Consider the following 27,646-nt stretch of genomic DNA (forward strand, 5'->3'; position numbering starts at 1 on the left):
CTTCAAGGATCCTGGGCCTAGGAGCAGAAGCAGGAAACCTCGGGCCGGGCGCCGGGTTCGGGTCGCTGTGCATTCCGGATGGCCGAGTTGGACCTGATGGCCCCAGGGTCACTGCCCGGGATCGCAGCTCACTCCCTGGTCACTCTCAGCCCAGACTCTGGGTCAGCCAGCCCAGCAGAAGAGGACAAGGGCTCCCTGGAGAGCCCCCAGGGAGAGGTAGAGGGGCCGGGCGCTGGCTCTCAGGATGGTGGCGGTGGTGAGGAGGAGATCCCCTGTGACTTCTGCCTGGGGACCCGGAGGGTGAGGGCGGTGAAGTCCTGCCTGACCTGCATGCTGAACTACTGTGAGGAGCACCTGAGGCCGCACCAGGAGAACAGCAAGCTGCACAGCCACCAGCTGACTGAGCCGGTGAAGGACCGGGACCTGCCCACCTGCCCTGCCCACCACAGCCCGCTGGTCGCCTTCTGCCGCCCGGATCGGCAGTGCATCTGCCAGGAGTGTGGCCAGGACCAGCACAAGGGCCATGCCTCAGTCTCCCTGGATGTTGCCCGCAGGGACAAGGAGGCAAGTGCCAGGGTCCCCTTGGGAGAGGGAGGTGGGGAGGAGCTGTGCCCCGGGAAGGGCTGAGCCACACTGCACCTCCCAGGGTGCTCACTTCACTTCTGAGCTCTGTGTTTACCTGAGAAGGACTTGACCCCAGTAGCCGGCTGCGCCCGGTGTCAATATCTGTTTCATTTGGCTTTGGAAACTGAAGTAGGTCACTCTGTCCCCATGGAAGTCCTGCTGCCTCTGTTCTGTCTCTGCCTGTGACTCTCTCCTCGTGCTGGCTTGTTTCCTGCTGTTTTTCACGCAGCTTCTGTCCTTGTTCCATGTTTGGATGTGGGGTGCAGAAGCTGTGGGGCTCGGGGCAGTGCTGGTCCCCTCTGCCTGGGTCTCTGTGGCCGTCAATGAAATGTAAAGCTTGGCACAAATTCCAGAAAAAAGAATCAAACCTTTCCCCTAATTTCTCTTCTTCCCTCTCCCCCAAAGAGGAGACCAGTAGAATGTGCCCCTTAGAGGTACCCAGGGTGAAATTCAAGAGCTTGGAAAGGGCTAAGATAACAAAGAATTGGAAACTTACCTCCAGGCACAAAGTCAAGGACACTTGACTCAGGGAAAATTCAAGTTCCTTATCAGATAGAGGAATCAGGAGCGACAGAAAACTCTGTGCTCATAACCTGTAATTTTATTCCCGTCAGATAGGGAAACTGTTTCTAGAACAGCTAGCCCTAAAGCTGAGAGCCGGGAGTTCTTGGGAATGGATTTAGCAACTTTGTATTCTTTGTGTCTCGGCCTTGAACTTCCCAGTGAGGCAGTGCGGTTGCTGGCTACTTCTGCTATGCTCACTGCTCACAGGGCAGGCCCGTCGTTGTCAGCGGACAGCAGAGGCAGCAGGCTTCTGGGCAGGGTAGTTTACTTGTCAGCCCCCGCACCCCCGCCCCCGCTTTCTTAGGCATAGATCCCATTAGTGTTAGTGGGAATTGTTTTGGAAAGCACTGTAGTCCAGATGCCAATGAGTCTCCGTTTCCAACTCTGGGAGCCACTCGCCAATAGTTCCTAGAGTTTCCAGTGTCAGGAAATGTCACCCATTTCTCTACTTTTATAACCACGGACAGGCTCCCATGAACAGATCGAGAGGTCAAAGGGAAAAGCTCATATAACTGAGGAAATTAGTCTCTACTGAGCACCGCTGTGTGCGAACTGCTCTCCGTGGATTTTCCCATCCAGCCCTCAGATAATTCAAGGAGGTGGCGATCTTTTGTCTCCACATTAGTCTAAACTTGCACAGATGACTAAGTCATGGAGAGAGGAGTGAGAGCTCCTGGGAGCCACCCCACTGGAGGAACCCGAGGGAAGGACCCCAAGATCACAATGTGGTAACCTGACTTTCTTTTGTCCTAACAGCCTACCACACATATAGCAGAACTATTAAGACAAAGTGCACTGCTTTTTCCTTGGGGTGTAATGTCTGGATTCCTTACACTTTACTGGAAAAGTGATGTGTGCACATGTTGAAAAGCAATCTCCACCAAATATTGCTATAGATTATCCTGCATCTCCATCGCCCTCCCTGGAGGCAAACACCACCATCTACACTTCCTTCTGTTTTCTTTTTTAAATTTAATTTAAAAAAAATTTTTAATCCTTACCTGAGGATATTTTTTTTCCTTGCTTTTAGGCGAGAGCGGAAGTGAAGGAGGGAAATGGAGAGAGGGAGAGAGAGAAAGAGGGAGAGAAAGAGAACTCAAACATCATTGTGAGACACATCCATTGGTTGCTACTGGCTGACTCCCTCACGCACCCCAATGGGGACTTGGAGCAAACCTACAACCCAGGTGTGTGCCCTTGACTGGACCTTCAGTGTGTGGGCCAATACGCTAACCACTGAGCAACCGGCCAGGGCCCTTCTGTTTTCCTGAAGGAATGTTCTATGCCTATAGCAGCATAGACACAGAATGAATTTTAAACGTAGTATATACTGATGCATTACAGAGACTTAGGGTAACTGCAATTCTGAGCAAAAAGTTGTGTAGAGCATGTGTGGACCCCCAAATTCAGATGCCCTAAGGGAACTGGTAGGATAAAGTAAAGACAGCTGGGTAGGGGTTCCAGGGAAGGTTTTAGTGCTTAAAAGCAATCATGGTTATAAATACCCCAGATTTTTGGTGATGGCCCCAATTCACAGGCTCTGCTTTCTGGTCTGCCTAAAAGAGTTTTTGTCCTGCCCACCCTGGGTCCTTGTTTTCAGCTCAAATAGTCAGTTTACTCTGTCAGTGGCAGCCACACTCTAGATGGCTTTGCCAAATCTTAGGAGCCAAAAGGTTGCCTGTGAGGAGCCCAAGGAACTAGTCCAGAGACGCAGTACCTCAAAGAGGCTGCAACTGCCACCAGGATTATTTTGAAAGCTTTATTAGATAACATTACATCCCCTTCAGCTGGCCCAAACCTGCTGGCATCACTTGCTGAAAGTCACTTTGGATCGTGTGAAGGGCTAATTACTCAAGCAAACATGTTGTGCACAGAAAACTGTAAATAGCATGGTCAGCCATGAGGACACAAAGCAGCCGAAATCCGCATCAGCGCAGAGCAACTTATGTCTCAGTTAACCAGGGGAGCCCTTTCTGAAGCTCCCACAGCCTTCAGCTATGCCAGGGGACAAACACGAGTTTGGGAGTTCTGGATGTTCTCGATTATTTGTTCTATTCTGCTAGATTCTTCCGAATGGGACCTCAGCGCTTCCCTTTGCTGCAAACCAGCTTCCCTAGGCCCCTTCGCTCCTAATAGCCTCTGGTCTTTCCTCCTCCCAATCTCAGGCTCGCTGCTGTGGGCTGTGCTACGTGTATGCATGGTAAAGTGTGTACTCTCTCTGACTGCTGTCCTGTTTGTTCTGCCCCACGAAATGCAAAGGTTCTTTCCTGTTTTTCCTCAAGTTTATCACTTATTATGGAGTGCTTCCTATGGGCTCTGTCCTCACGGCTGACCATGCTATTTACCCTGTCTGTCCTTAGGGACAGGAAGCCAAGGCGCATTCTGTGGCTCCCTGGAATGCCAAAGGGCTGGGCATCACAGCTGCCACATGATCAAAGAGGGTGTGGTCATGGCGCTGAGGTCAGGGCAGGCAGGGTTCTTGAGGGAGGGCAGACTGATCTGGGCCCTGACTCAGATCTTGAATTCCATTAGTGACGGGCCACTGCACTCCACATGAGCACTGGTTCCGGGAGCTCAGGACTGTGTGCGGCCCGCAGACACTGTCTCCCTGTGGAACAGGAGCCCAGTTTCTGAGAGCTCGGTATCAGTGCATCCTGGGAACCAGTGAACCAGCGTCGCTCACAGCCTGTTTGCTGGCATCCGGGAGGCAGTGATTGAAGGCCTCTCAGGAAAAGAATTTCTTCTAGAAACTGAGGAATGCCTTGGACTTAGTCTTAAGTAACTTGTTTTTCTTAAACATTCCACCAGCCTATGTGTCTTTCAAGAGCAGGACTATGTGTCTTATTTCACTGGACTGGCACATGGCCGGTTCTGACCGATGACTGAGGAGTGAAGTCAGGTGGGAACCAAATGCAAACACTCCCGAAGGACCAGCGTCTTGTGGTGGGAAGTACAAAGAAACGACCAACATGCGGGATGTTCTGCTCTTTTCTCGTGCTCTCTGCTCTTCCTATTTGCATCTGTAATCTGGTTCCTGGCCACGAGCTCTGGGTGGCCACCTTTGCCCTGTAGATAGAAACGAGGACAAATCTGTGGCCTAGTCCTGTGGCCCTGCACCAGAGGGGACACTAAATGACTTGATGAAGATAGTGCAGGCAGCAACCAGGGCTCCAGACCCCAGATACGGTGCCTTTTGCACATTATCATTGTCCTGCTGAAGTAGGCAGGCCGCTGTGCCCTTCAACATAGGGCTGTCCCTGCCATTGACACTGCTGTCCTGTTGGGCGCCCTGGCCTGAGATGTGTTTGGCTGGCACCGTAGGAAACCCTGAAGCCAGTCTGAGCCACCCCATCGTTTTTGAGGAGGAGGAACAACTGGAGATACTGGTTTCTCAAAGAGACCCCACCTTTTGTGGTAAGTAGGAGTGACTTCCCATGGGGTGACTCACTCAGAGAGGTCACCATTAGATTCGTAGGAGTCTTTTTCTCCTTTTATGGTGGTTTGCAGAAGTGAGGGAAGTGCCTCCCTGGAGACTCTGGGGTCTCCCTGTGGCTCTGGCTCACGCTGGGGCTCACTGCTTCACCACATTCTCACATTGCCAGGGTGCTCTGCTGTGTCTGCGTCCACTTTTAAACAGCGGCTTGTGTTCCTTCCCCTCCTCTGGAAAAGGTCACTGTGTAAACCTTTAAGACCAACCAACCGGTGGCCCATGGACCGCTGGTGGTCCGCGAGGTCTGAAAGGTTGGCGACCGCTGTTTTAGACAGATCAAGATTCCACAATTGCCACCAAATAGGCCAGACCCCCTCCCCCATCCTCACTGCTGGGCATCAGATCTCAGGTCTCAGGAGTGGGAGGGAGGTCACTGGGGTTCCCTCGGCTCCAAGTCAGTGCCCCAGAGCTGAGCAAACAGTATCTGCCTGCCAAGGCTCCCTCACTGGGAGGCCTGGGTGTCCCCAGGTTTCAGTGGGAGAAAGGAGAGGCACTTCATCGGTAGCCTCTGAGTTCTATTAGGGCACAATGACTCACAGCTCTGCATGCAGACAACCTATTAAAAGCAATGACAGCTAAAGCTATTCTTTTTCTTTTTTGCTGCCTCATGCTCTGTGGAAGCAGGAAAGTGAGAGGGCCTGGAAAGTTTTCAAAGGCTTGTGTTTCATGCCTTGACACATTTTGTGGCAAAAAGTGCTTAGCGTGTCCCAGGAGATGAGAGTGAAGATGAGCAGTGGGGTCAAAGCAGGCAAATTGAGGTTCCCAGGTGGGCACTTGCCTTGCTGGTTCACTATGCCTGCCTCCAGGAGTGAACAAGAAGGCGTGGTGGAAAGCAGCTGCGGCAGCAATGATACTAAGGATACTGACCAAGGTGACGGCATCACTGGCATCGATTCAGCATTTACAATGCTCCGGCTACTGTGCAAGGTTCTTATTAACACAGGCTATCTCATTTGACCCTCTCAGGAACCCTGCAAATTAGGACTTCACAGGTGAAGAAATGGAGGTCCCGAGGTATTAAGAAGATTTTTTTCAAAGTCTCAGCTGCCGAGTAGAAAGCCTGGAATCCCCTCCATAAGTTCCAAGCCCATGCTCCTTGTTAGGTTATTCTGGCCTGAGTCAGATGGCCTGGGTCAGATGGCCTGGATTCAACTTCATGATTGCTTGATGTTATCATTTGTAAAATGGAGATAATGACCTTAACCTAATATGGGTGTGGTCAGGATGATATGAGGTAATCTATATAACTGCTTAAGATAATGACAAGCATGCACCATGTATGTGCTCCCCATATTATAGCCAGTTCGTGCTGCGTTCTGCCCCAGGAGGTGCTGGCACACAGATGACCCTGGGCACCTCCATTTAGGGTGCTTTGGGCTGACTTTGAGAGCAGCTTCCGAGGTGAAACTCTCCTTTCCATGGAAGTAAGTGGAAAGTGCTATTGCTCCTGGGACCTTCTGTGTGCACTGGACTTCTTCCTACTTAATGCTGTCCTTTTCTTTTCTTAGGCTGAGCTTCGGAGCACCCAAATAGACCTGGAACGGAAACTCAAGTTGAATGAAAACGCCATTGCCAGGCTCCAAGCCAATCATAAATCTGTTTTGGTAAGGCTGGTCTGGGTCACCTGTCAGGCTTCAGTACACATCTGGATGCCGCTGCAGGCTCAGCAAGGCTCATCTGGGTTGTAGAACATGGGGCTGCAGGCCCAGGGGCTTCTTGGGATCTCTCAGCAAATTTTCTATGAAGTTAGTTTAAGGCTCAAAATTGGCAAGTGAGTTACTTTTTCATAACATAGAGTAAAAGCAAGACTAGTCCTGTAATAACAGCATTATTTTTACATTTGCATATTCTTTCTTGAGCAGGAGAAAAGGGTGTGGGGGGTGGCAGGAGGTGTTTAGATAGAGCTCCAGGAACTATACATAACCTTTGCTTTTCCACCTGCATGTGTGTCACTATATCCTGGCAGCCAGAAAAGAGCATTGGAAACTGCTAGATTAGTGGATGGTAGTTGTTAAAGTCAATGGTGTGCAGGCTACTTAGTGTTAGTCTCTGGTTTTGTGACCACTTTCCATATAAACTGTATGTAGACCCAAACAGTCCCATAAATGTTTCTCATTAGTGGCAAACCAATAACCACTACTCAGAAGAGAACTCAATATACCTACCCATCCATCCAGCCATCCAGCCAGCCAGCCAGCCAGCCAGCCATCCATTCATCCATCCATCCATCCATCCATCCATCCATCCATCCATCCATCCAATCATCCATCCACTCATCTATCCACTCATCCATCCATCCATCCATCCATCCATCCATCCATCCATCCATCCATCCACTCATCCATCCACTCATCCATCCATCCATCCATCCATCCATCCATCCATCAATCATCTATCCATCATCCATCCATCCCTTCCTCCATCCACCCACCCATATGTAATGCATGTATTCATTTCAAGTTAATTTCCTCCCCCTTAGTGTTTACAACTAACTAGCTGCTGAAGGGTAAACACCTCTTTCTTACCCACATAATCATATGAAAAAAGAAAAACAATTGCCCATTTGAAGCCTTATAAACCTCCAGAGACTGTTGATTTCCAGGCTCTCCATAATTGAAGAACCACACAGAGCACCTTGCCTTTTCCCAGTTCTTTCATTTCAGACACTTAGATCCCTACCCAGCTCTCTTCATAACTGCATGGTAACTGGCGGAGGTGGTTATCACCAGGTCACCATGTACAAGGGACACGAAGACAGAGATATGATAAGATTTGTCTGGGGCCTCCAGACTGATGGAACAGGTGAACCTGGGACTGTCCCTCCCTTGACCTAAGAATAACTCAGTACATGTGCACCACCCTCTTTACACCATTACCTGTGGTACTTCAATATGTTTGTGGCCCCTCCTTTCCATAATCTTTATTTGTCATCATTTGGGCAGTAAGTTAAATCCTTCACACATTCCATTTACATGCAAGGAAGAAGTATTTCTCCATGGGAACGTTTAGGAATGAGAGGCTACACATAATAGCAGAAGAGTAAATCCACCGGTATCATTTGAGGCCTCCTGTCTACAACTCTTCCTCAGGAGGACCCCTCTCAGGAGGGGGGTTTGGACCATGAAGTTTGTCTTTAGTCTTATGCCTTTGAGCTTCATGAAATCATGCTTCCTGAGGAACCTACATGTCATCATTATAGGGAGTAAGTGGATTCCTCTTTTTTCCCACAACATCCCAGGCCAAACCAACATTGTCTTGCTAAGGCAACAGGAAAGCAAACATGTGACCAGAAGGACTGAAAATTATGGACTCTCTTCCTGAAGAAGAATCAGAAACCAGCCATGTACAGATAAAGAGTGACCCAGCTTGTTAGCACCAACAGATTTTATTTTTTTCCTGTTCATGTAGTTATTCCCTTCTTTTCTCATAATAACCCCTTGCCCTCATCCTGTAATTGAGACACTGTTTGGGTTTCTGCCAGAATTGGTGTTCTCTGAGCTGCAATTCTTTTTAATTCCAAATAAATGCTTGTTGCCTCTGAGGAAAGAGTGAAAATAGGAAATACATAAAATGAAGTCACTTTCACAAGCTGCTGACATTATTGACATTATGGAGGCTGAGGCATGAGGCAAGACTCTAATCTTGTCCTAACTATCCTGGGAACTTAAGCTTTTTCAGCTTCCCAGTCCTGTGTCAATGCCTGGATACCCACCTGCATACACCAGACCCCCAAGAACCCCAATTCCCTCCAGAAGGGCTCACATGCCCAGGCCACCTGACATCGGAATGGCATTCATTACACAGACCACTGGGTGTGGCCAGAGCCCCTGGCACCCATCTCCTAGCTTACTTGGCATCCAGCATCCAGACCACCTAACAGCCAGTTCTAGGGCTAAGAGTGTAGGGCTCATTGTTCATGAGAATGCAATATTTTTGCTATATTTTAAGAAATCTTAACTATAGTAAAAGAGAACTGTTTACTAGAAGAACTGTAAGCACCAGTACTTAAGAACTACCAAAGAGAAGCAGAAACCATTCACCACTTGGACTGATATTGTAGATGTGAGACTGACGGAAGGCGTTCACCTGTGAAAGAACAGAGTCCCACATGCACAGTGCCGTGTGATCGCTATCACTCTGAGTTTGCTTATCTGTTATTTGAATGTGGCACTCACTGTGCACCAAACACACCCGAAACATTCATGCCTGGCAGGATGTCATAAACTTACTTGTGCTTTTGGCGCTGATGTGGCCTCAGTGGGCTGTTTAAGCAGATATAACAAAATGCTAAGGAAGCGAATTGTACAAAGATGCCAAAATATTAGGTAACCACAATAAATATAACTCTAAGGTACAATGAATTCTTGAATTACCCTGGTAGAGAAATTGATTTCAGAACGTTGAATAGCAGCCCTACTGCCAGAGCCTGGAGGTATCTGGCACACACAGTTCACTCTCATCCAGTGGATGAGACATAAGTGAAGGATGGGTACACAGTACTTTTACATGCTGGGGAGTAAATCTTTTCAGAACCCAAGGTTCATATGGGAATAAAGTTTCCTTTTACAATAGAAACTTGTTCTTTAATCTGTTTATCAGGTTTACGTTTCTGTGTGTTTAGCTCTGATAGCAGTGGACACCTTGCTAACAGGTTCTCCACTGTGCCCCCCGCCCCGCCCGGCAGGTGTCAGTGTCAGAGGTGAAGATGGTGGCTGAGGAGCAGTTTGGGGAGCTCCTTGCTGCCGTGAGGAAGGCCCAGGCCGACGTGATGCTCTTCCTGGAGGAGAAGGAGCAAGCCGCTCTGAGCCAGGCCAATGGCATCAAGACGCACCTGGAGCACAGCAGCGCGGAGATGGAGAAGAGCAGGCAGGAGCTGGGCAGGATCGCTGCCATCAGCAACACCGTGCTGTTCCTGGAGGTGCGGCTGGGTGGGGCGGAGGTGTCCTTGGACCACCAGGGAGTGAGCTGGCAGATGTGGGGATAGGGCTGCCCTCTGATCAGTGGGAGCAAGGGGGACAGAGAGGCAGGGCTTGATTCAGCAGAGCACAGGACAACAGGAAGGGCAGGGGAGGCTTCGCAGAGCCAGCAGCTGGAACCAGTCAGGGCAGATGAGTACTGCTCAGAAGAACCTTTCAGAGGTTTGAGAAAGCATGTATGCAGGCAGAGAGGTCTGAGAAAGCATGTATGCAGGCAGGGAGGTTTGAGAAAGCATGTATGCAGGCAGAGAGGTCTGAGAAAGCATGTATGCAGACAGGGAGGTTTGAGAAAGCATGTATGCAGGTAGGGAGGTGTGAGAAAGCATGTATGCAGGCAGAGAGGTCTGAGAAAGCATGTATGCAGGCACGGGGGTCTGAGAAAGCATGTATGCAGGCAGAGAAGTCTGAGAAAGCATGTATGCAGACAGGGAGGTTTGAGAAAGCATGTATGCAGGCAGAGAGGTCTGAGAAAGCATGTATGCAGACAGGGAGGTTTGAGAAAGCATGTATGCAGGCAGGGAGGTCTGAGAAAGCATGTATGCAGGCAGGGAGGTTTGAGAAAGCATGTATGCAGGCAGGGAGGTTTGAGAAAAAATGTATGCAGGTAGGGAGGTGTGAGAAAGCATGTATGCAGGCAGGGAGGTTTGAGAAAGCATGTATGCAAGCAGAGAGGTCTGAGAAAGCATGTATGCAGGCACGGGGGGTCTGAGAAAGCATGTATGCAGGCAGAGAGGTCTGAGAAAGCATGTATGCAGGAAGAGAGGTCTGAGAAAGCATGTATGCAGGCAGGGAGGTTTGAAAAAGCATGTATGCAGGCAGGGAGGTTTAAGAAAGCATGTATGCAGGCAGGGAGGTTTGAGAAAGCATGTATGCAGGCAGGGAGGTTTGAGAAAGCATGTATGCAGGCAGGGAGGTGTGAGAAAGCATGTATGCAGGCAGGGGGTTTGAGAAAGCATGTATGCAGGCAGGGGGTTTGAGAAAGCATGTATGCAGGCAGGGAGGTGTGAGAAAGCATGTATGCAGGCAGGGAGGTTTGAGAAAGCATGTATGCATACAGGGAGGTCTGAGAAAGCATGTATGCAGACAGGGAGGTTTGAGAAAGCATGTATGCAGGTAGGGAGGTGTGAGAAAGCATGTATGCAAGCAGAGAGGTCTGAGAAAGCATGTATGCAGACAGGGAGGTTTGAGAAAGCATGTATGCAGGCAGGGGGTTTGAGAAAGCATGTATGCAGGCAGGGAGGTTTGAGAAAGCATGTATGCAGACAGGGAGGTTTGAGAAAGCATGTATGCAGGCAGGGGGTTTGAGAAAGCATGTATGCAGGCAGGGAGGTGTGAGAAAGCATGTATGCAGGCAGGGAGGTTTAAGGAAGCACCCAGATTTGGGGGGTTGGGTACTTTCCCAGAGATGGGAGAGGAGGCTGGCTGGCCAGGCCTGGCAGACGTCTGGCTGTGAGAGACCTTTGCTCTTCACCAGGGAGTCACAGAAGCGGTGGAGGACTGCAGATGGGGGCGGGATGAACTCGGAGGAGTGTGCTTTAGAACCACTGTTATGTGGTGAGGCCTGCCTGGCAGGGTGAGGCTGGAGGCCTGTTACATGTGTGGGTATCGAGGAAGGCCCCGCGAGGAGAGACTTTGATTGCAGTGCACAGTATGCAGGGCACGGCCATTAGAGCTAGACCGAGCCCCTGTACTATTGCAGGGGAGGAACACTTGGTTGGACTTCAATTCTATCTTCTTGGATCCATCACTAAGTAGCTGTGTAGTTTTTAGCAAGTCACTTAACTTCTCTGGGTCCCAAATTCCTCATTTATCAAAGGATCAGGGCAGAGTAAATAATTAGTTCCTTCAGATCCAATATCCCTAAATACAGATAATTTTTCTCTATTGCACTTTTGAAAAGTTTCCCTTCTAGTTATAACAAATATAAATGTTTACTGTGTGAAAACCAGAAAAATATGAAGGAAAATAATCACCCATACTCCTCCCACCTTATAGTGAGTGAGAGAAAGAGAAGCAAAGACAAAAATATGGATAGAATGTCTTTTTGTTAGTTCTTTGCTTTCCAATATCAAAACATGAAGAAACTATGAATCAAAATTGATTCATGTCAAGAGTTTCTCCAAAGAGAATAAACACAATTTATTTTTATTTTTTGTTTTATAGCTTTAGCATAAAAACTTTAATATGCACAAAATATCTTAGAATAAATTAACATATTTACTTTGGGGAAAGATAATTTTCTTTTCCCCAAATTGCTAGCCAGCTGACATGACAACAGCTATAGGGTAACCTATCCTTTCCCCGCTGGCTACTTTTATCGTGTATGGTTCAAAATCTATATACAGTGTTACGATGTTCATCTACCTTTCTCTATCAACTCTCTGGTTTGGACTGTTTCGTCTTTTCTCCCTGATCTATCTTACCGTTTTGGTACAACTGTTTTCATCACTAAGTTTTATGCTGTATCCAGTCTGCTCTTCAATGCTTCAGTTAAATTTGAGTTTGGGTAACGTGTTATGTCTGAAAACAACCATTTCCTGGTCATCACATTGTTTTGAAGCATCACTGACTTAATGTGATTATCTCTGTGGAAGCACTTTTCAAACTCCGAATCACAGTACTAGAATGAGAGGGAAGCGGCCAGCATTCCTGTCTGAGGTCTTATCCGTGCACCTCTGAGCGCCATACCGGTTCCTCCATTCCCCACTGTGGCTTATGTCTAAATTATTTTAAAAAGTCCTGAGGGTCTGAGCATAGCAGGACTATCACCTCCTTTGGCTGTTGGCATTAAATGTGATCTTGGCGCCAGTCTGGGCTGTGTATTAGAGTTGCTCCTGGGCATCTAGTATCTCTGGATTTTTAAAAACCCACTTTCCCAGCTTAAAAAATAGATGGTTTCTATGGTGCTAGCCCCTGAGCTGCACGTATGACATACTTCCTTTGTGAAGTGCCCATGGCCATCGACCCATTTTACAGCAGAGAGGGACAGGATGAGGAGAGCAGCCAGTTAAAGAAACACAGAAACCAGGGCAATGCCGTGCTTCCCTCCCTGCAGGAGTACTGCAAGTTTAAGAACACCGAGGACAGTGCCTTCCCTAGCGTTTACATAGGACTCAAGGACAAGCTCTCGGGCATCCGCAAGGTCATCACGGACTCCACCGTGCACCTAGTCCAGTTGCTGCACAGCTACAAGGAAAAGCTCCAGGAGTTCGCAAAGGACGGTGAGAAGCTTCCTGTGGGCTGTGGCGTGTGTCTCTCAGAGTGGTTAGTGGGGAAGGTGAGAGAGAGAGCCAGGGGAGGAGGCGAAATCAGGGGGACGTCTCATTTTCCAAGCCATCCTTTGGCTAGACTGTGTTCCTGATGGACGGGTCTCGATTTCATTTTACAATTGAGACCCAGATAACAAGGTGGGCTCGTCACACCATGCCATTGGCTGATATTTCTATGTCTCTCAGATTGCTAACACCTATGCTTTTAAGTGAAATACAGGCCAGTCTGACATCTTTTTCAGACTATTTTGCTTCATCCATGAGAGAAATGTGGTCCAGTGAGCATGGTTCTCTGGGACGTGATGAGGGTCCAGTCCCATCTCCCTCCGGGAAACCTGGGAAAGGGCTTCTAAGTTCTCCGACCACCCGGACAGGTGTGCATTCACAACTCTCTGCCTTTCTAGAGAAATATGACATCAGAACTCAAGTGTCAGCTGTGGTGGAGCGCAAGTATCGGGCCTCAAAACCTGAGCCCAGCACCAGGCAACAGTTCCTCCAATGTAAGTGTGACAGCTCTCCTTCTGGTTATTGATGCCGGTGCAATGCTCTGGTGAAGCAAGAATGCCTTCCCTCACACAGGTTTCGGGTTCTTGCAATCTGTGGTCTGTCCCTAAATGGTACATTTAGAAAAATTTAATTACAGTTGTTTTTAACTTTTCATTTTGAAACAATTTGAAACTTAAAAAAAATATTATAATAATAGGACAAAGAGTTCCCATGTACTTTTTATCCAGCCTTTCCAAACGTTAACACTTTGCATAACTGCAATACATTGATCAAAACCAGGACATAAACATTGTTGCTACAGTGATACTGACTAATCTATAAAATGTATTTCCATTTCACATTTCCATTTTCATATCAAGTGTTCTAACCAATGTCCTTTTTTTTTAAACCTAAAGTCCAATCCAGAATCACAGGTGTTTCCATGCCTCCTTAGACTCCCCGAACCTGGGTCTGGTCCCTTAGTCCTTCTTTGTCTTTCGTGACCTTGGCACTTTGTACAGCCTAGCTAGATACCAAATGGTTCCCCATGAAGTCTGGCTTGGCCAGGGTTGCATAGCACACTGTCCTGTCATTATGTGGTATTGACCTGGTCTGTTAGCATATTATAACACTGCGCTGCCAGTCAACACTTCATTATGATTAACAAGCCCATGAGGTTTCATCTCCTAATAGAGGAAGGACTGCATCTGCATGTTAAGGCGCATTTTTGTGAGATGGCTAATTCGTCTTTTTGGAACACGCCATTGAACTCTGCTTCTTATTGTTTCTGGGGGTGACCCCTGGCTGGCCCACTCCTGGGCCCCTTTTTCTCCAGTTATCACATGCAGCTTCAGGTTCTGATACCTGCCTCCTTCCTACTCCTACTACAGCTCTGACTTTTCCAAGGATCTCTTGGTTTCCACACAGTTTCTGTGATTTGTTCTTTCCTTCCCCTGATAGAACATCTGTATTTTACAAACACTTATGATTAATACAAGAGACCAAATACCCTTCATTCTTAACATTAAAACAAAAATGATACATATCCTATTACTAGAGGCCTGGTACACAAAATTTGTGCACCGGGGGTGGGAAGGGGGGGTGGTCAGACCGGCAGTCAGACATCCCTCTCACAATCCAGGACCTCTGGCTCCTAACTGCTCACCTGCCTGCTTAACTGATCACCTCTAACTGACCCCTGCCAGCCTGATCACCCCTAACCGCCTCTGCCTGTCAGCCTCATCGCCCCTAACTACCCCCCTACCGGCCTGGTCACCCCCAAAGGCCCCCCTCTGCCAGTCTGGTTGCCCCTAACTGCCCCCCCACTGGCCTGGTCACCCTTTAGCGCCTCCCTGCTGGCCTGGTTGCCCCCAAGTTCCCCGTTCTGCCAACCTGGTTGCTCCTCACTGTCCCCCCCTGCTGGTCTGGTCACACCACGCAGCCTGCTGGTCAGTCATTTGGTCATCCCTCGCTAACCCCTCTGCCTGCCTGGTCACCCCACGCAGCCTGCTGGTCAGTTGTTTGGTCATCCCTCGCTAACCCCTCTGCCTGCCTGGTCACCCCACACAGCCTGCTGGTCAGTTGTTTGGTCGTCCCTCGCTAACCCCTCTGCCGGCCTGGTCACCCCACGCAGCCTGCTGGTCAGTTGTTTGGTCGTCCCTCGCTAACCCCCATGCCAGCCTTGTTGTCCCAAGCAGCTTGCTGTTCGGTTGTTACTGTGAGAGCATAGTGACCAATTTGCATATTACCCTTTTATTAGTATAGACTAGAGGCCCGGTGCACAAAATTCGTGCATGGCGGGGGTGGAGGTTGTCCCTCAGGCTAGCCTGCACCCTCTCTAATGGGACCCCTCGAGAGATGTCCGACTGCCCATTTAGGCCTGATCCTGGTGGGATCGGACCTAAACGGGCAGTTGGACAGTCCTCTCACAATCCAGGACTGCTGGCTCCCAATTGCTTGCCTGCCTGCCTTCCTGATTGCCCCTAACTGCTTCTGCCTGCCAGCCTGATCACTCCCTAACAACTCCCCTGCGAGCCTGATTGATGCCTAACTGCTCCCCTGCCAGCGTTTTTGCCCCTAACTGCCCTTCCCTTCAGGCCTGATCGCCCCTAACTGCCCTCCCCTGCAGGCCTTGGTCCCACCCAACTGCCCTTCCCTGCAGGCCTGGTCACCCCCAACTTCCCTCCTCTGCCAGCCTTGTCACCCCTAAGTGCCCTCCCCTGTGGGCTTGATTGCCCCCAACTGCCCTCCCTTGCAGGCCTGGTCCCTCCCAACTGCCCACCCCTGCTGGCCTGATTGCCCACAACTGCCCTCCCTTGCAGGCCTGGTTCCTCCCCACTGCCCTTCCCTGCTGGCCATCTTGTGCCAGCCGTCTTGTGTACACATGGGGGCAGGATCTTTGACCACATGGGGGCATCCATCTTGTCTGTTGGAGTGATGGTCAATCTGCATATTACTCTTTTATTAGATAGGATAGAGGCCTGGTGCATGGGTGGGAGCCAGCTGGTTTGCCCTGAAGGGTGTCCCGGATCAGGGTGGGGGTTCCCTTGGGGTGTGGGGCGGCCTGGATGAAGGGCCTGTGGTGGTTTGCAGGCCAGCAACACCCCTGGTGACCCAAGCAGAGGCCCTGGTATCTGGGATTTATGTATCTTCTACAATTGAAACTTTGTAGCCTGAAGCAGAGCCAAGCCTCCTGCTCACTCCGTGGCCAGCAGCCATTTCTGTTGGAATTTATCATTGAAACTTTGTAGCCTGTAGTGGAGGCCTGGGCCGGCCAGGGTGTGTGGAAAGCTTTGCTTCTTCCATTGCGGGGGAGCAACCCTAGCCTCCTGCTCTTTCCAGCTCTGTGACTGCCACCGTTTCTGTTTGGGTTTGTTTACCCTCTATCATTGAAACTTTGTAGCCTTGAGTGGAGCCTTAGGCTGGCAAGGACAGGGGAAACCTGTTGCTGGGGAAACCCAAGCCTCCCTCCTGCTCTCTGTGGCTGTAGCCATCTTGGTTGGGTTTATTTGCATATTTGCTCCTGATTGGCTAGTGGGCATGGCTAGTGGGCATGGCTTGTGGATGTAGTGGAGTTAGGGTCAATTTGCATATTACTCTTTTATTAGGTAGGATAATCTATTTTCTTTTGCATGACAAATATATTTTTGTACACCCAACAGTAACTATTTCTCTTTAATTGTTGTTATGAACCTTTAACCTTTGTAGACTGAGATGTTTCACTTTTCAAAGTTCTGGAGCTCAAATTGCCAATTTGACCAATTGGAGCCACTTGTACGCTGGCCTCTTTCTCTTTTAAACATTGGCATTCTGCCTTTGATATCCTTAGAAATATCATTGCTTTTAGGGGTATTCCAGACCTATTCTGGTTTTCTTGTCCCAAAACATAGAATCACCTACCCTCCTGGGAGTCCTTCATCCCCTTAAATGAGAGGAACACTTTTGTTCGATATCTGGATGCCAAGGATTATCCAAGGAGTTGGTGGTGGGTAAGAGCGATACTGGGGATACTGTTGGGGCCACGTTTAGTAACAGCTGTAGACTATATGCCTTTGATGGTCCTCAGTTTACACTCATTTTCCCTTTTAATTTCCTGCACTGCTGTGTCCTTTTATTCCAGGATGTAGTCTCATTGACTACTAAGAATTCCTCTTACCAAAGGAATTGGGAAAGCTCCAGATTAAACTAAGGACTTTTTAAGTTAATGGATTTTAAAATAGCCTTTAACATGCACAGTCATTTGGCAAGTACATACTGCGCATCTTCTCTGAGTTAGAACCCCAGGAGAGAGTCCCACATAAAATGCGCTTCTTACAGATAAGAAGGAGGACAAGCGTGAAACAAACTACAAAGAGATTATTACACATTGTGATGAGTACCATGAAGTTTAAAAAAGCCAGAGTGCCCAGTGATGGGAGTGCTTCGGTCAGGAGTCACAGGGAGCCTCTTTAAGGACAGGAATCTCAGCCATAACCTGAAAGGATCAATAGGAATCCCCGGACCTGGCTGGGGCAGCAATAACATCACTGAGGAATGGCATGTGCTTAAGCCCTTAAGGGGGTTCAGTGTTAGGTGAGTCTGAGGTCAGTGGAAAGGGCAGTTGACAAGGCTAGAGACACAGCAAGGACCCATCATGCAGAGCCAGGTAGGCCAGGGTGAGCTGTCGCTGCTTTATCCTAAGAGCAAGGGGCTCCACCCAAGGGCTGTAAGCTGGGGGACATTATTCACGTTTACCTACATCCTGAAACTAACACTGTGGCTCCTTCCTGAGGAAGGTATGGGGGGGGGGGTATGGAAGAACAACATGACCAGCAAGGAGCCTGTAGTCATAGTTGGGGTGAGATCCGTGGGAGGGAGTGGGTGAAGCAGTGCCCTGGAGAGAAGTGGGTGGCATCTACAGCACTTGCTGATGCCTGTGCGTGTGAGGAGGGGCAAGGTGGGGGTGAGGATGAGGGCAAAAGAAATGTTGAAAATAACTTTAGTGAGATTTGAGCTACTGGGTGCATGGGGGTGCTATCATTTTCTGGGACTGAGAAGAGATGTGTGGGGATTGTTTGAGAGTTCATCAGGCTAAATATTGGTCAGATATTAAAAACCCTCACAAGTAATGGATTAAATGTGGATATACACTGAGTGGCCAGATTATTATGATCTCTAAACACATAATAATCTGGCCACTCAGAATATATATATTAGAGGCCCAGTGCATGAATTCATGTATGGGTGGGGTCTGGCCAGCCTGGCCAGGGGGAGGGGACATGGGCGATTGGCCAGCCTGCCTTCTCGTCAAATTCCTAGTCGAGGGGACAATTTGCATATTAGCCTTTTATTATATAGGATATACACTGAGTGGCCAGATTATTATGCGTTCAGAGATCATAATAATCTGGCCACTCAGTGTATAAGTGCCTGTTCCCCCAAATCCTTGCCAACACTGGGTAGAACGGTGCCTGGTTTTCAGCACATATTTGTTGAAAGAATGAGTAAGTGAATCTATGGATTTTATTTCTTGATTCAGTTCAGCAAATAATATAAGAAATGCCAAGCAATTTGAGCTTCAGAAAGAAAGGAAGTAGAGTGACTTATTGAAAAGGATCTGGGACCACTTTCAACATGTGTGTGTGTGTGTGGGTTTCTCAAACACACAGTTCTCTGAGACACCAGCTGGGTGGCCTATAATTTAATTCAATTCTGACACTGTCTACCTGGAGATGGTGTCAGATCCCACAGGCTAAGGGCTCAGTCCCATGAAATTGCTCCCAACCAACTTCAGATGCTGTTCCCAAATAACAGGTTACCCACAACTACCATGCAATTTGGCTACAAATTGTAGGTTCCCATGACCCCTCCTTGGTTTGGTTAATTTGCTAGAGTGGGAAAGATATACATAAATAAATACACTTTATTTCCCAGATCTCACGGAAACATGTTTACCAGTTTATTACAGGACATGATAGTGGACACAGGCGTACAGCCAGGTGAAGAGCTATAGAGGGTGAAGTCTGAGAGCGGCCTGAGCTCAGGAGCTTTTGCCCCCATGGAGTTGGGGTGTGTCACCTCCCAGGGTGGATGTGTTTACCCACATGGCAGCTTCTCCAAACCCCTACTAATGGGATTTTTAAATGGAGCTTCCTCATGTAGGCATGATCAAGTCACCCCATTTCCTGTCCCTCTCCCTTCTTTGGAGAAGTGGCGGTGGGGCTGAAAATTCCAACCTTCTAATCATGGCTTAGTCTCTGCCCCATCCAGGAGCCATCCAGAGGCCCACCCCAGTCACTTCATTAGAACAAAAGTCAGTCCTATCACCCAGGAAACTACAAGGGTTTCAGGAGCTCTGTGCTGGGAAGGGGTGGGGGCAGGAACCAAGCATGTACTTCTTACTATAAATCACAGTATCACACTGTATTCCATTTCCTGGTTTGCTAACCACAGGGCAGCAACTTCCTTCCAGGGGACAGAGCAGCCTGGGTAAGCAGAACAGAGAGATGGGTGCATTCTCACACTTTGGAGGATGGTCAGGTTTGAGGTGCTCTGTTGGCTTTCTGACCTACTCTCCCGGACTTCTGTATCTCCTCAGATGCCTGTGACATCGCGTTTGACCCTGACACAGCACACAGGTATCTCCGGCTGCAGGAGGACAACCGCAAAGTCACCAACACTACACCCTGGGAGCATCCCTACCCGGACCTCCCCAGCAGATTCCTGCACTGGCGGCAGGTGCTGTCCCAGCAGAGCCTGTACCTGCACAGGTACTATTTCGAGGTAGAGATCTCTGGGGCAGGCACCTACGTTGGCCTGACCTGCAAAGGCATCGACCGGAAAGGGGAGGAGCGCAACAGCTGTATTTCAGGAAACAACTTCTCCTGGAGCCTGCACTGGAACGGGAAGGAGTTCTCGGCCTGGCACAGCGACACGGAGACCCCGCTCAAAGCCAGCCCTTTCCGGAGGCTGGGCATCTACGTCAACTTCCCGGGAGGGATGCTCTCCTTCTACGGCGTGGAGCCCGATGCCATGACTCTGGTTCACAGGTTTGACTGCAATTTTTCAGAGCCAGTCTACCCAGCCTTCTGGCTTTCCAAGAAGGAAGACACCGTCCGCATTGTGGATCTGGGAGAGGAGCCTGAGAAGCCTGCACCGGCCTCAGTGGAGGCTGCTCCTTAGACTCTGCATCCACATTCCAGACTTTTGCTGATGGCAGGGCAGCACCTTGCACTCTGGGGGCAGAAATCTCTGCCAGGGGTAGCTGGCTTTAGAAACATGTGGGTCAGTGAATGAGGACAAGAGTCCGTGGCTTCTCCCTTTTGCTCTATGCTGTGCTGTTCTTCGAGTCATGTTCAGGTGAAAGTCCCTTTTGAGTGATACTCTAGTCTCCCATCTTTGAGTGACATTCTCCTGTCTGTCAGGTGAACGGCACATTGTACCTAGAACTGGTAACCAGGAATCTTCAGGGAGATTAAAAAAAAAAAAATCACAGAGTAATCACAATAAATCGCTAAGTTTATCACGCATTTCCTAGGTCCCAGACACTGTTTTGAGTGCTTCCTGTGCATCAACTCCGTGACCCTCATACAATCCCATGGGTGGATGCTCATATCAGCCGCAATCTGCAGATGGGGAAACTATGGTCCAGGGGGGATAGTTCACTTGCTCAAGGTCACTTCGGTCACATGCTGAGTAAGTGACAGAGCTGGGGTTCAGAGTTGAAGGGATGACACTGAACTTTTAACCGCTATACCGTGCTGCCTTCCTCACTAGATTGGGGGTGTTGTGTATAACGAAGTAAACTACATGATGACCTGTTTACATGGCAACAGAGCATCCTAAACCCTCCTCTCAGAGTTTGCAAATCTCTTTGCAGCCCCCACCTCTGACGGGACTCTGTAGCTGTGCTGCAGCAGAGGGCTCACTCGCACGTTTTTGGGACAGCAAGGATGATAAGAAGTGTGTTAGTCTAAGACCCCATGACTTCTGGGCAAGGGGCTCATTCCTTTTGAAGTCACCTGGAGTGTGTGGACTTGTGATTTCTCTTTCAAAGGACAGTTCTTCAAGTATTTAAGGGTGGCTCTCACAACACATCCTCCCAAGAAGTTCTTCCCACTGTATTCCCCACTTTTCTTGTTTTCACACTTTATTTCCCATTTTCCTTCATGGTTTCCAGGTCTTTCGTTCCCCTAGTATTTCATCCTCCTTTCCACAGATGTGGAAATCCCTAAGATTTATGGCAAACATTCACATTTTTATTTAGGCAAATGACAAACTATTTTTAAATTAATTTCTGAGATATAACTGGAAGCCCCTGTAGGAAATATAACTTCTGGTTCTGTGTCAAAGCAAAACCTGTTCACCTGGCTGCTGATCCCCTGGAAAAGAGGTAGGCGAGGAAAGAAAACAAAAATGTGATATTGTGATTTATAATAAGAAATAGGTACTTGGTCTCTGACCCCCGCCCCCTGCCACTGCCCCTGTTCCTGGCACAGAGCTCCTGAAACCCTTGTAAATTCCTAAGTGATAAGAGCACTAAGAGCATCTCTTGTTCTGTTTGTCTTGTCGTTGACCAGTCTGATGTTCCTATCTGAAGAGTACATTGTTACAGTATCACTTGACTTGTTTCCAGAGACCCTGAACTATTATTTGTATCTGAGAATATAAGTGGCGTAGGATTTGGCATCTTTACTGAATTATTTTTTTAATTGATTTTTTACAGAGGGAGGGAGAGGGATAGAGAGTTAGAAACATCGATGAGAGAAAAACATCAATCAGCTGCCTCCTGCACACCCCCTACTGGGGATGTGCCTGCAACCAAGGTACATGCCCTTGACTGGAATCAAACTCGAGACCCTTCAGTCCGCAGGCTGACGCTCTATCCACTGAGCCAAACCAGTCAGGGCTCTTTACTGAATTCTTAAAAATTTGAATTCTATTGAATTATTTTTTTACTTGAATTTTAAATTTCATCACATTATTGCTGCTTGCTGAGATGGTTTTGATTAATCATTCTATTTCCAATATATTAGCTCTCCTTCCTAGCCTAGAGTCACCTATACAATTGTTAACTTTTTCTTCTTAAGTCTTGATCTTGCTGATACCTACATTGTTTAGGGTAGGGCCAAATACAGAATCCTGCAGCACGCAGTCAACACTCTTTGGGTTTAATTAATCAATAAGTTATGCATCGGTAGAACTTTTGCCCCTTTGTCCACTGGACCCAAAGAAGACCCCTTTTCAGTGGCAGAGATCAAGATAAGCATTCGTTGCTGCATTCCTATGTCTGCAGTCCTTGCTGCTCCTGTCTAACTATCCCCTCAAAAGAGAAAATGAGATCCACTTGGCCTGCTTTGTTTTTACTGAGCTCCTGTGGGCTGGTGGTCTTGTCACTTTCTTTTCTAAATGCTCACCAAATATTTAATAAACCATTTAAGAATTCTGCCATGGGCTAACATCATTTACTAGTCTGTTGTTTCCAGAATCTACCTTATTTTTCTTTTTAAAAATCAAAACAATTTTCCTGTTCCCACCTTCTACCATTCTCCTTAATTTCTCAAACAATAAAGCCTAGTGTTTAGTCACATTGACAAGGTGTGTCTGTCATGAGATGTAACCTGTTCAGACCAGAATACTTGGCTCAGATGAAAGGGACCCTTTTGGTGTCTCCTCACCTGTTGTGAACGTTGTTCCCTGTCAGCTCTTTTCATCTGTTCTCAGTTTCAAGACTTTTCTTCTTGATATAAAAGATCAAAGCAAAATTGAGAGTTGGAGATATTTGCTTTCTTTCTGTTATTGCCTCAACTGAGGCTTTTTTCTTTTCTTTTTCTTGGCCCCCAAACTGAAAATTGCCTAAAACACACAAACTTTTTTGAAAGAAAATAAAGACCTATTTTATATTCTTGGTCTTTTCCCCAGCTGTGTGTGTCATTCTTCTGTATTTACCCACCTTTATTTCCTCATTATGTAGACTCATTCTGGAACGAAAAACAAACAAAAACTGAATTCATCAAGAGCTCCTCTTGGTGCCAGATTATTTGGTTCCATTACCAGGTCATTTTGGATTGGAAAGTCAGAATGCGATTTTAGCCACTACATAAATGTATTCTATGTCAACTCTTTTTCTTTTAAATATATATATTTTTTATTTTTTAATTATAGTTGCCATACAATATTATATTAGTTTCAGGTGCACAACCCAGTGATTACACATTGGATAACTTACAAAGTGAGAATCCCAATAAATCTAGTTCCTATCTGACAAAATACATTATAATATTATTGACTATACTAGTGGCCTGGTGCACCGGGGGTGGGAGTGGGGGTGAGGGGTGTCCCTCTCCAATCTGAGAGCCCTCAGGGGATGTCTGACTGCTGATTTAGGTCCAATCCCACAGGGACATCCCTCTCACAATCCGGGACTGCTGGCTCCTAACCGCTCTCCTGCCTGCCTGCCTGCCTGCCTGCCTGATTGACGCCTAACTGCTCCCCTGCCACCCCGATCGCCCCCAACTGCCCTCTCCTGCCGGCCTGATTGCCCCCAATATATTTTACTATTCCTTTTTTCAGTCTGTCTCTTGCACACAGCATATGTAAGGATATTGTTTTGTTATCTAATCAGCCACCATATGTCTTTTGATTGGAGCATTTAATCATTTGCATTTAAAGTAATTGTTGATAGATATGTATTGCCATTTTATTATTCACATATTTTTTTCTTCTCCTTAAATAAATTCCTTTAACATCCTATATAATAAAGAGATAATATGCAAATGGTTGTCACACGCTCATGCCATCACACCATAACAGCTTAGACACTCAACACTGGGGAGAGAGGAATGGGGACCAGCTAGGCACAAATGAGCTCTCAAGAGAGGAATGGGGATCATCCAGGCTGCGGCCTGGGAGAGGGACAAGCTACCAGCCCCAACGTCCTGGGTGCCTGCAGCTGCAGCCTGGGCAAAGTGGCTCACCACAGTCCCCTGAGGCTGTGGCCAGCCAAGGCAAAGCCAGCCCAGGTCCTGGGTGCCTTCAGCAGGCCAGAGCGAGGGAATCCCAGGTCCCAGGTGGCTGTGACAGGCCAGAGGAGGGTATCCTGAGTACCAGGTACGGGGTGAGGCAGAGGTGGTTATGAGCAAGAAGGCCAGCAAGGGAGCAGTTAGGGATGATTAGGCCTGTAAGGAAGCAGTTTAGGGGCGATCAGGCAGGCAGACAGAGGTGGTTAGGGGAGATCAGGCCAGCAGGCAAGTGGTTAGGAGCCAGTGGTCCTGGATTGGGAGAGGCAGTTGGACATCCTCCAAGGGGTCCCAGATTGGAGAGGGTGCAGGCTGGGCTGAGGGACCCCCCTCCCATGCACAAATTTCATGTACCGGGCCTCTAGTTTCTTATAATACTGGTTTGGTGGTGATGAAATCTTTTAACTTTTTCTTGTTTAGGAAGCTTTTTATCTGTCTTTTGATTCTAAATAATAGCGTTTTTGGATAGAGTAATCTTGATGTAGGTCTTTGCTTTTCATCACTTTGAATATTATTTGGCAATCCCTTCTGGCCTGAAATGTTTCTGTTGAGAAATCAGCTGATAGTTTTATGGGAGGCCCCTTGTAGGTAACTACCTGTCTTTCTCTTGCTGCTTTTAAGATTTTTCTCTTAATCTTTAACCTTTTGTATTTTAATTATGTTATACCTTGGTGTGGGCCTCCTTGGGTTCATCTCATTTGAGACTCTTTGTGCTTCCTGGACTTGAAGTTTATTTTCTTCACCAGGTTAGGGAAGTTTTCCACCATTTTTTTCAAGTAGGTTTTTAATTACTTCTTCTTTCTCGTCTCCTTCTGGAGCCCCAATGATGCAAATGTTAGTACACTTGCAGTTGTCTCAGAAGCTCTGTAAATATCCTCACTTTTTGGATTCCTTTTTCTTTCGTTGCTCTGATTGGGTGTTTTCTGCTTCCTTATCTTACAAATCACTGATTTGATTATGTGCTTCATCTACTCTATTGTTGATTCCCTGTAATGTATTCATTTCAGTTATTGTAGTCTTCATTTCTGACTGGTTCTTCTTTTTGTTTTCCATCTGAATCTTTATTTTTTCTATCTCTTTATTATAGCAGACCCTTTAGCATTTCTTTCATTGCTGGTTTGGTGGTAATAAATTCCCTTAGTCCTTTTATGTCTGTGAAGCTCCTAATTTTACCTTCAATTTTGATTGATAGCCTTGCTGGGTACAGTATTCTTGGATTCAGACCCTTCCTTTGCATGACTTTGTATATTTCATTCCATGCCCTTCTGACCTAATGAGTTTCTGTTGAGAAATCAGTTGCTAGTCTGATGGGGGTTCCTTTGTATGTAACTTTCTGTCTCTCTCTGGCTGCTTTTAAGATTCTTATTTTGTTGTTGGTGTTTGCCAATTTAATTATAATGTACCTTGGCGTCAGTCTTTTGGAGTTTATTTTGCTTGGGACTCTGTGAGCTTCTTGGATTTGTGTGGGCTTTTTATTCCCTATATCAGGGAAGTTTTCTGTCATTATTTCTTCAAACACGTTTTCTATTCCTTGCTCAGTTTCCTCTCCTTCTGTAACCCCTATTATGCGGATGTTGTTTTGTTTCGTGTTGTCCCAAAGTTCCCTTAGGCTCTCCTCCTGCTTTTTTTTTTTTTTTCTAGAAGCTGCTCTAACTGTGTATTTTTCCCCACCTTGTCCTCTAGTTCACTGATGCGGTCCTTTGCTTCTTCTAGTCTACTCTTGATGCTTTCTATTGAGTTCTTTACAGCAGTGATGCCATTTTTCATTTCTTCTTGGTTCTTATTAATTTCCTCTTGGTTCTTACTCATATTGTTGTATTTGTCTTCCATTTTTTTCAGTCACCTTATGACCATTTCTCTGAATTCTTTCTCTGACATGTTGCTTGCCTCTATTTTGTTTACTTTCTTTTCTGGTGATACCTGCTTTTCTTTCATATGTGGGCTATTTCTTTGTCTCCCCATGGTCTCTCTTCTCCGGATGTCTGGTTATGTAGTTCTCTCTCTCCTGCGTTGATTTAAAGGCACAAAATACAACACAACCAAGTACAAAACACAAGGCACTGAACAGAAATGTATTCACAATATTAATAACCCCCAATAAAGGTGACCACTAGAGAAAGGCAAATTAGGGGATTTGAAAGAAAGTAGAAGAGGAAAAAGAAAAAAAAAAGAGTGCCAAAATGTAATTGGGAAAAGGAAAAAGAAAAGAAAGAGACTAAGAAAGAAAAGGGGAAAATACTATATATATGGGGAGAAAACTCCAAAAGAACAGCCACTAATCCCAGCTAATGCCAGCAACAAGTACCTGGAAATTAATACAAACAACTAATATCAAGCGAGGCGAGAGAAAACAGAAGCATAAAACAAGCAAAATCAAAGCAAACAAAAAAAGAATAAGCAAAACAATCTCACAAAAAAGCATAAAGAATCGATATAGTCAACATTCAAGCAAACAACAACATAATGACAGAGAGAAAAACAATTTTTTGGATAGTTAAGACAGAGAAGAGAGAGGTGTGTATGGACTTGGAGCAGGGGATTGGAAATTAGATATATAAGTAGGGTGAAATTTTAACAGGGTGTAAATAGAAAGAATAGGGAAAATCTAAAGCAGGAAAAGGGTAAGAGAAACAGGACACCAAAAGGGGAAAAGTTAGGAAGAGAGTGATAGCATAAAGGTAGAGTTGAGATAGAGTAAAAGGATGCAAAAGGAAAGATGAAAATAGAATGCAGAACACTAATCCCAAAATAAAATAAAGAGAAAATAAAATGACACTTTAAAAAAAAAGGTAAAATAGTAGTAGTAGTAGTAATACTGATTGAAAATAAAAATGTAATAATTAAAAATGTAAAATCAAGTGAGGAAAAAAGAAAAAATTAGTTTTTTAAGTAAAAGATGAAGAAAATAAAAATTAAAAAAATAAAATGTGCAGTAATGAAGGTCATTCACTTCCTCTATTGTTCTGTTTGGTATGCCTGTTTCCCTGTCAGGACAGTGTTGCAGATCCCTGTGTTCTACTGCTCCTCAGTGTTGTAAGCCAGTCCTGATTTTTAAGCAGGTGTCTTAATTTCTCGTATTCCTTTATTTTTATTACACAAGAGTCAATTTGTGATTCAGCCCCTGGGTGGCAGTGTTTCTGGATTGACTTCTGGGTCTATATATGTCCTCTCTAGCCTGTGTTTAGAGCCTTCTTTCCCTGTGCACTCAATACTGGTTTGTGGGAGTGGGCTGCCTCAGAGCTGGCTCTCTGATGGTCACTCCCTGCTCCGATCTCCAGGTTCCAGAAAAACAACTTTACCCTGCAGTCTCCCAGGGTGTCCCCAACTGGGTGATCCTGTGTATTGGGCTTAGTAATCAGAAGCAAGGATTTGAAGAGGAAAAAGCCCAAGGGTGCGAACAAAGGGGCTGCAGGCAAATCTGCATAGTCCTCCTTTCCCCCTTGGGTCTAAGCAGCCGGCACACTTTTAATATTTTTAGGCTAACTTTTGCGTCAGAACAAAATGCATTGCTTTTTAGAGATCCCTTCTGTTAGCAGCTCTGAGGACCCCCTTTCAAATTCACAGATCACTCCAGTCCCAACAGCCACGAATTTTTCTAGGCACAGACTTTCCCCGGTCCTGCAGCTCCCACAGTGCACGCGTTTCTCTCTCCCACTGGGACCAGAGACCTCACCTTGTCCCAGGCGAAATCTGACTTTTCCATGGTGGAGTGTAGAGCTCCTCTAAATCCACGTGTTTGCG

The 27,646-nt window shown here is 46.9% G+C and overlaps 1 protein-coding gene and 1 long non-coding RNA gene across 2 annotated transcripts; one reads left to right on the forward strand and one right to left on the reverse strand.

Annotated features, from left to right (window-relative positions):
- On the forward strand, nucleotides 1–23,041 carry TRIM16 (tripartite motif containing 16). The gene is made up of 6 exons (XM_008157445.3): nucleotides 1–564; nucleotides 6,187–6,282; nucleotides 9,363–9,596; nucleotides 12,710–12,875; nucleotides 13,328–13,423; nucleotides 19,486–23,041. The coding sequence occupies exons 1-6, from the start codon at nucleotides 79–81 to the stop codon at nucleotides 20,067–20,069; spliced, it is 1,662 nt and encodes a 553-aa protein (XP_008155667.2). The 5' UTR covers nucleotides 1–78; the 3' UTR covers nucleotides 20,070–23,041.
- LOC129147354 (uncharacterized) lies at nucleotides 22,661–27,646 on the reverse strand. The gene is made up of 3 exons (XR_008554734.1): nucleotides 27,579–27,646; nucleotides 22,840–22,867; nucleotides 22,661–22,742 (listed from the first exon to the last, which is right to left on the reverse strand). It is a non-coding gene; the product is annotated as an uncharacterized LOC129147354 (long non-coding RNA).

This window comes from Eptesicus fuscus, chromosome 20 (genome assembly GCF_027574615.1).
Source record: "Eptesicus fuscus isolate TK198812 chromosome 20, DD_ASM_mEF_20220401, whole genome shotgun sequence".
NCBI classification, from domain to species: domain Eukaryota; kingdom Metazoa; phylum Chordata; class Mammalia; order Chiroptera; family Vespertilionidae; genus Eptesicus; species Eptesicus fuscus.

Excerpts from the sequence above, each read along its gene's own strand:
- TRIM16 (XM_008157445.3), top strand. The coding sequence starts at position 79 with ATGGCCGAGTTGGACCTGATGGCCCCAGGGTCACTGCCCGGGATCGCA. Across the intron at positions 9,597-12,709 it reads ACACCGTGCTGTTCCTGGAG|GAGTACTGCAAGTTTAAGAA; the intron begins GTGCGGCTGGGT and ends CCCTCCCTGCAG. Across the intron at positions 13,424-19,485 it reads CAGGCAACAGTTCCTCCAAT|ATGCCTGTGACATCGCGTTT; the intron begins GTAAGTGTGACA and ends GTATCTCCTCAG.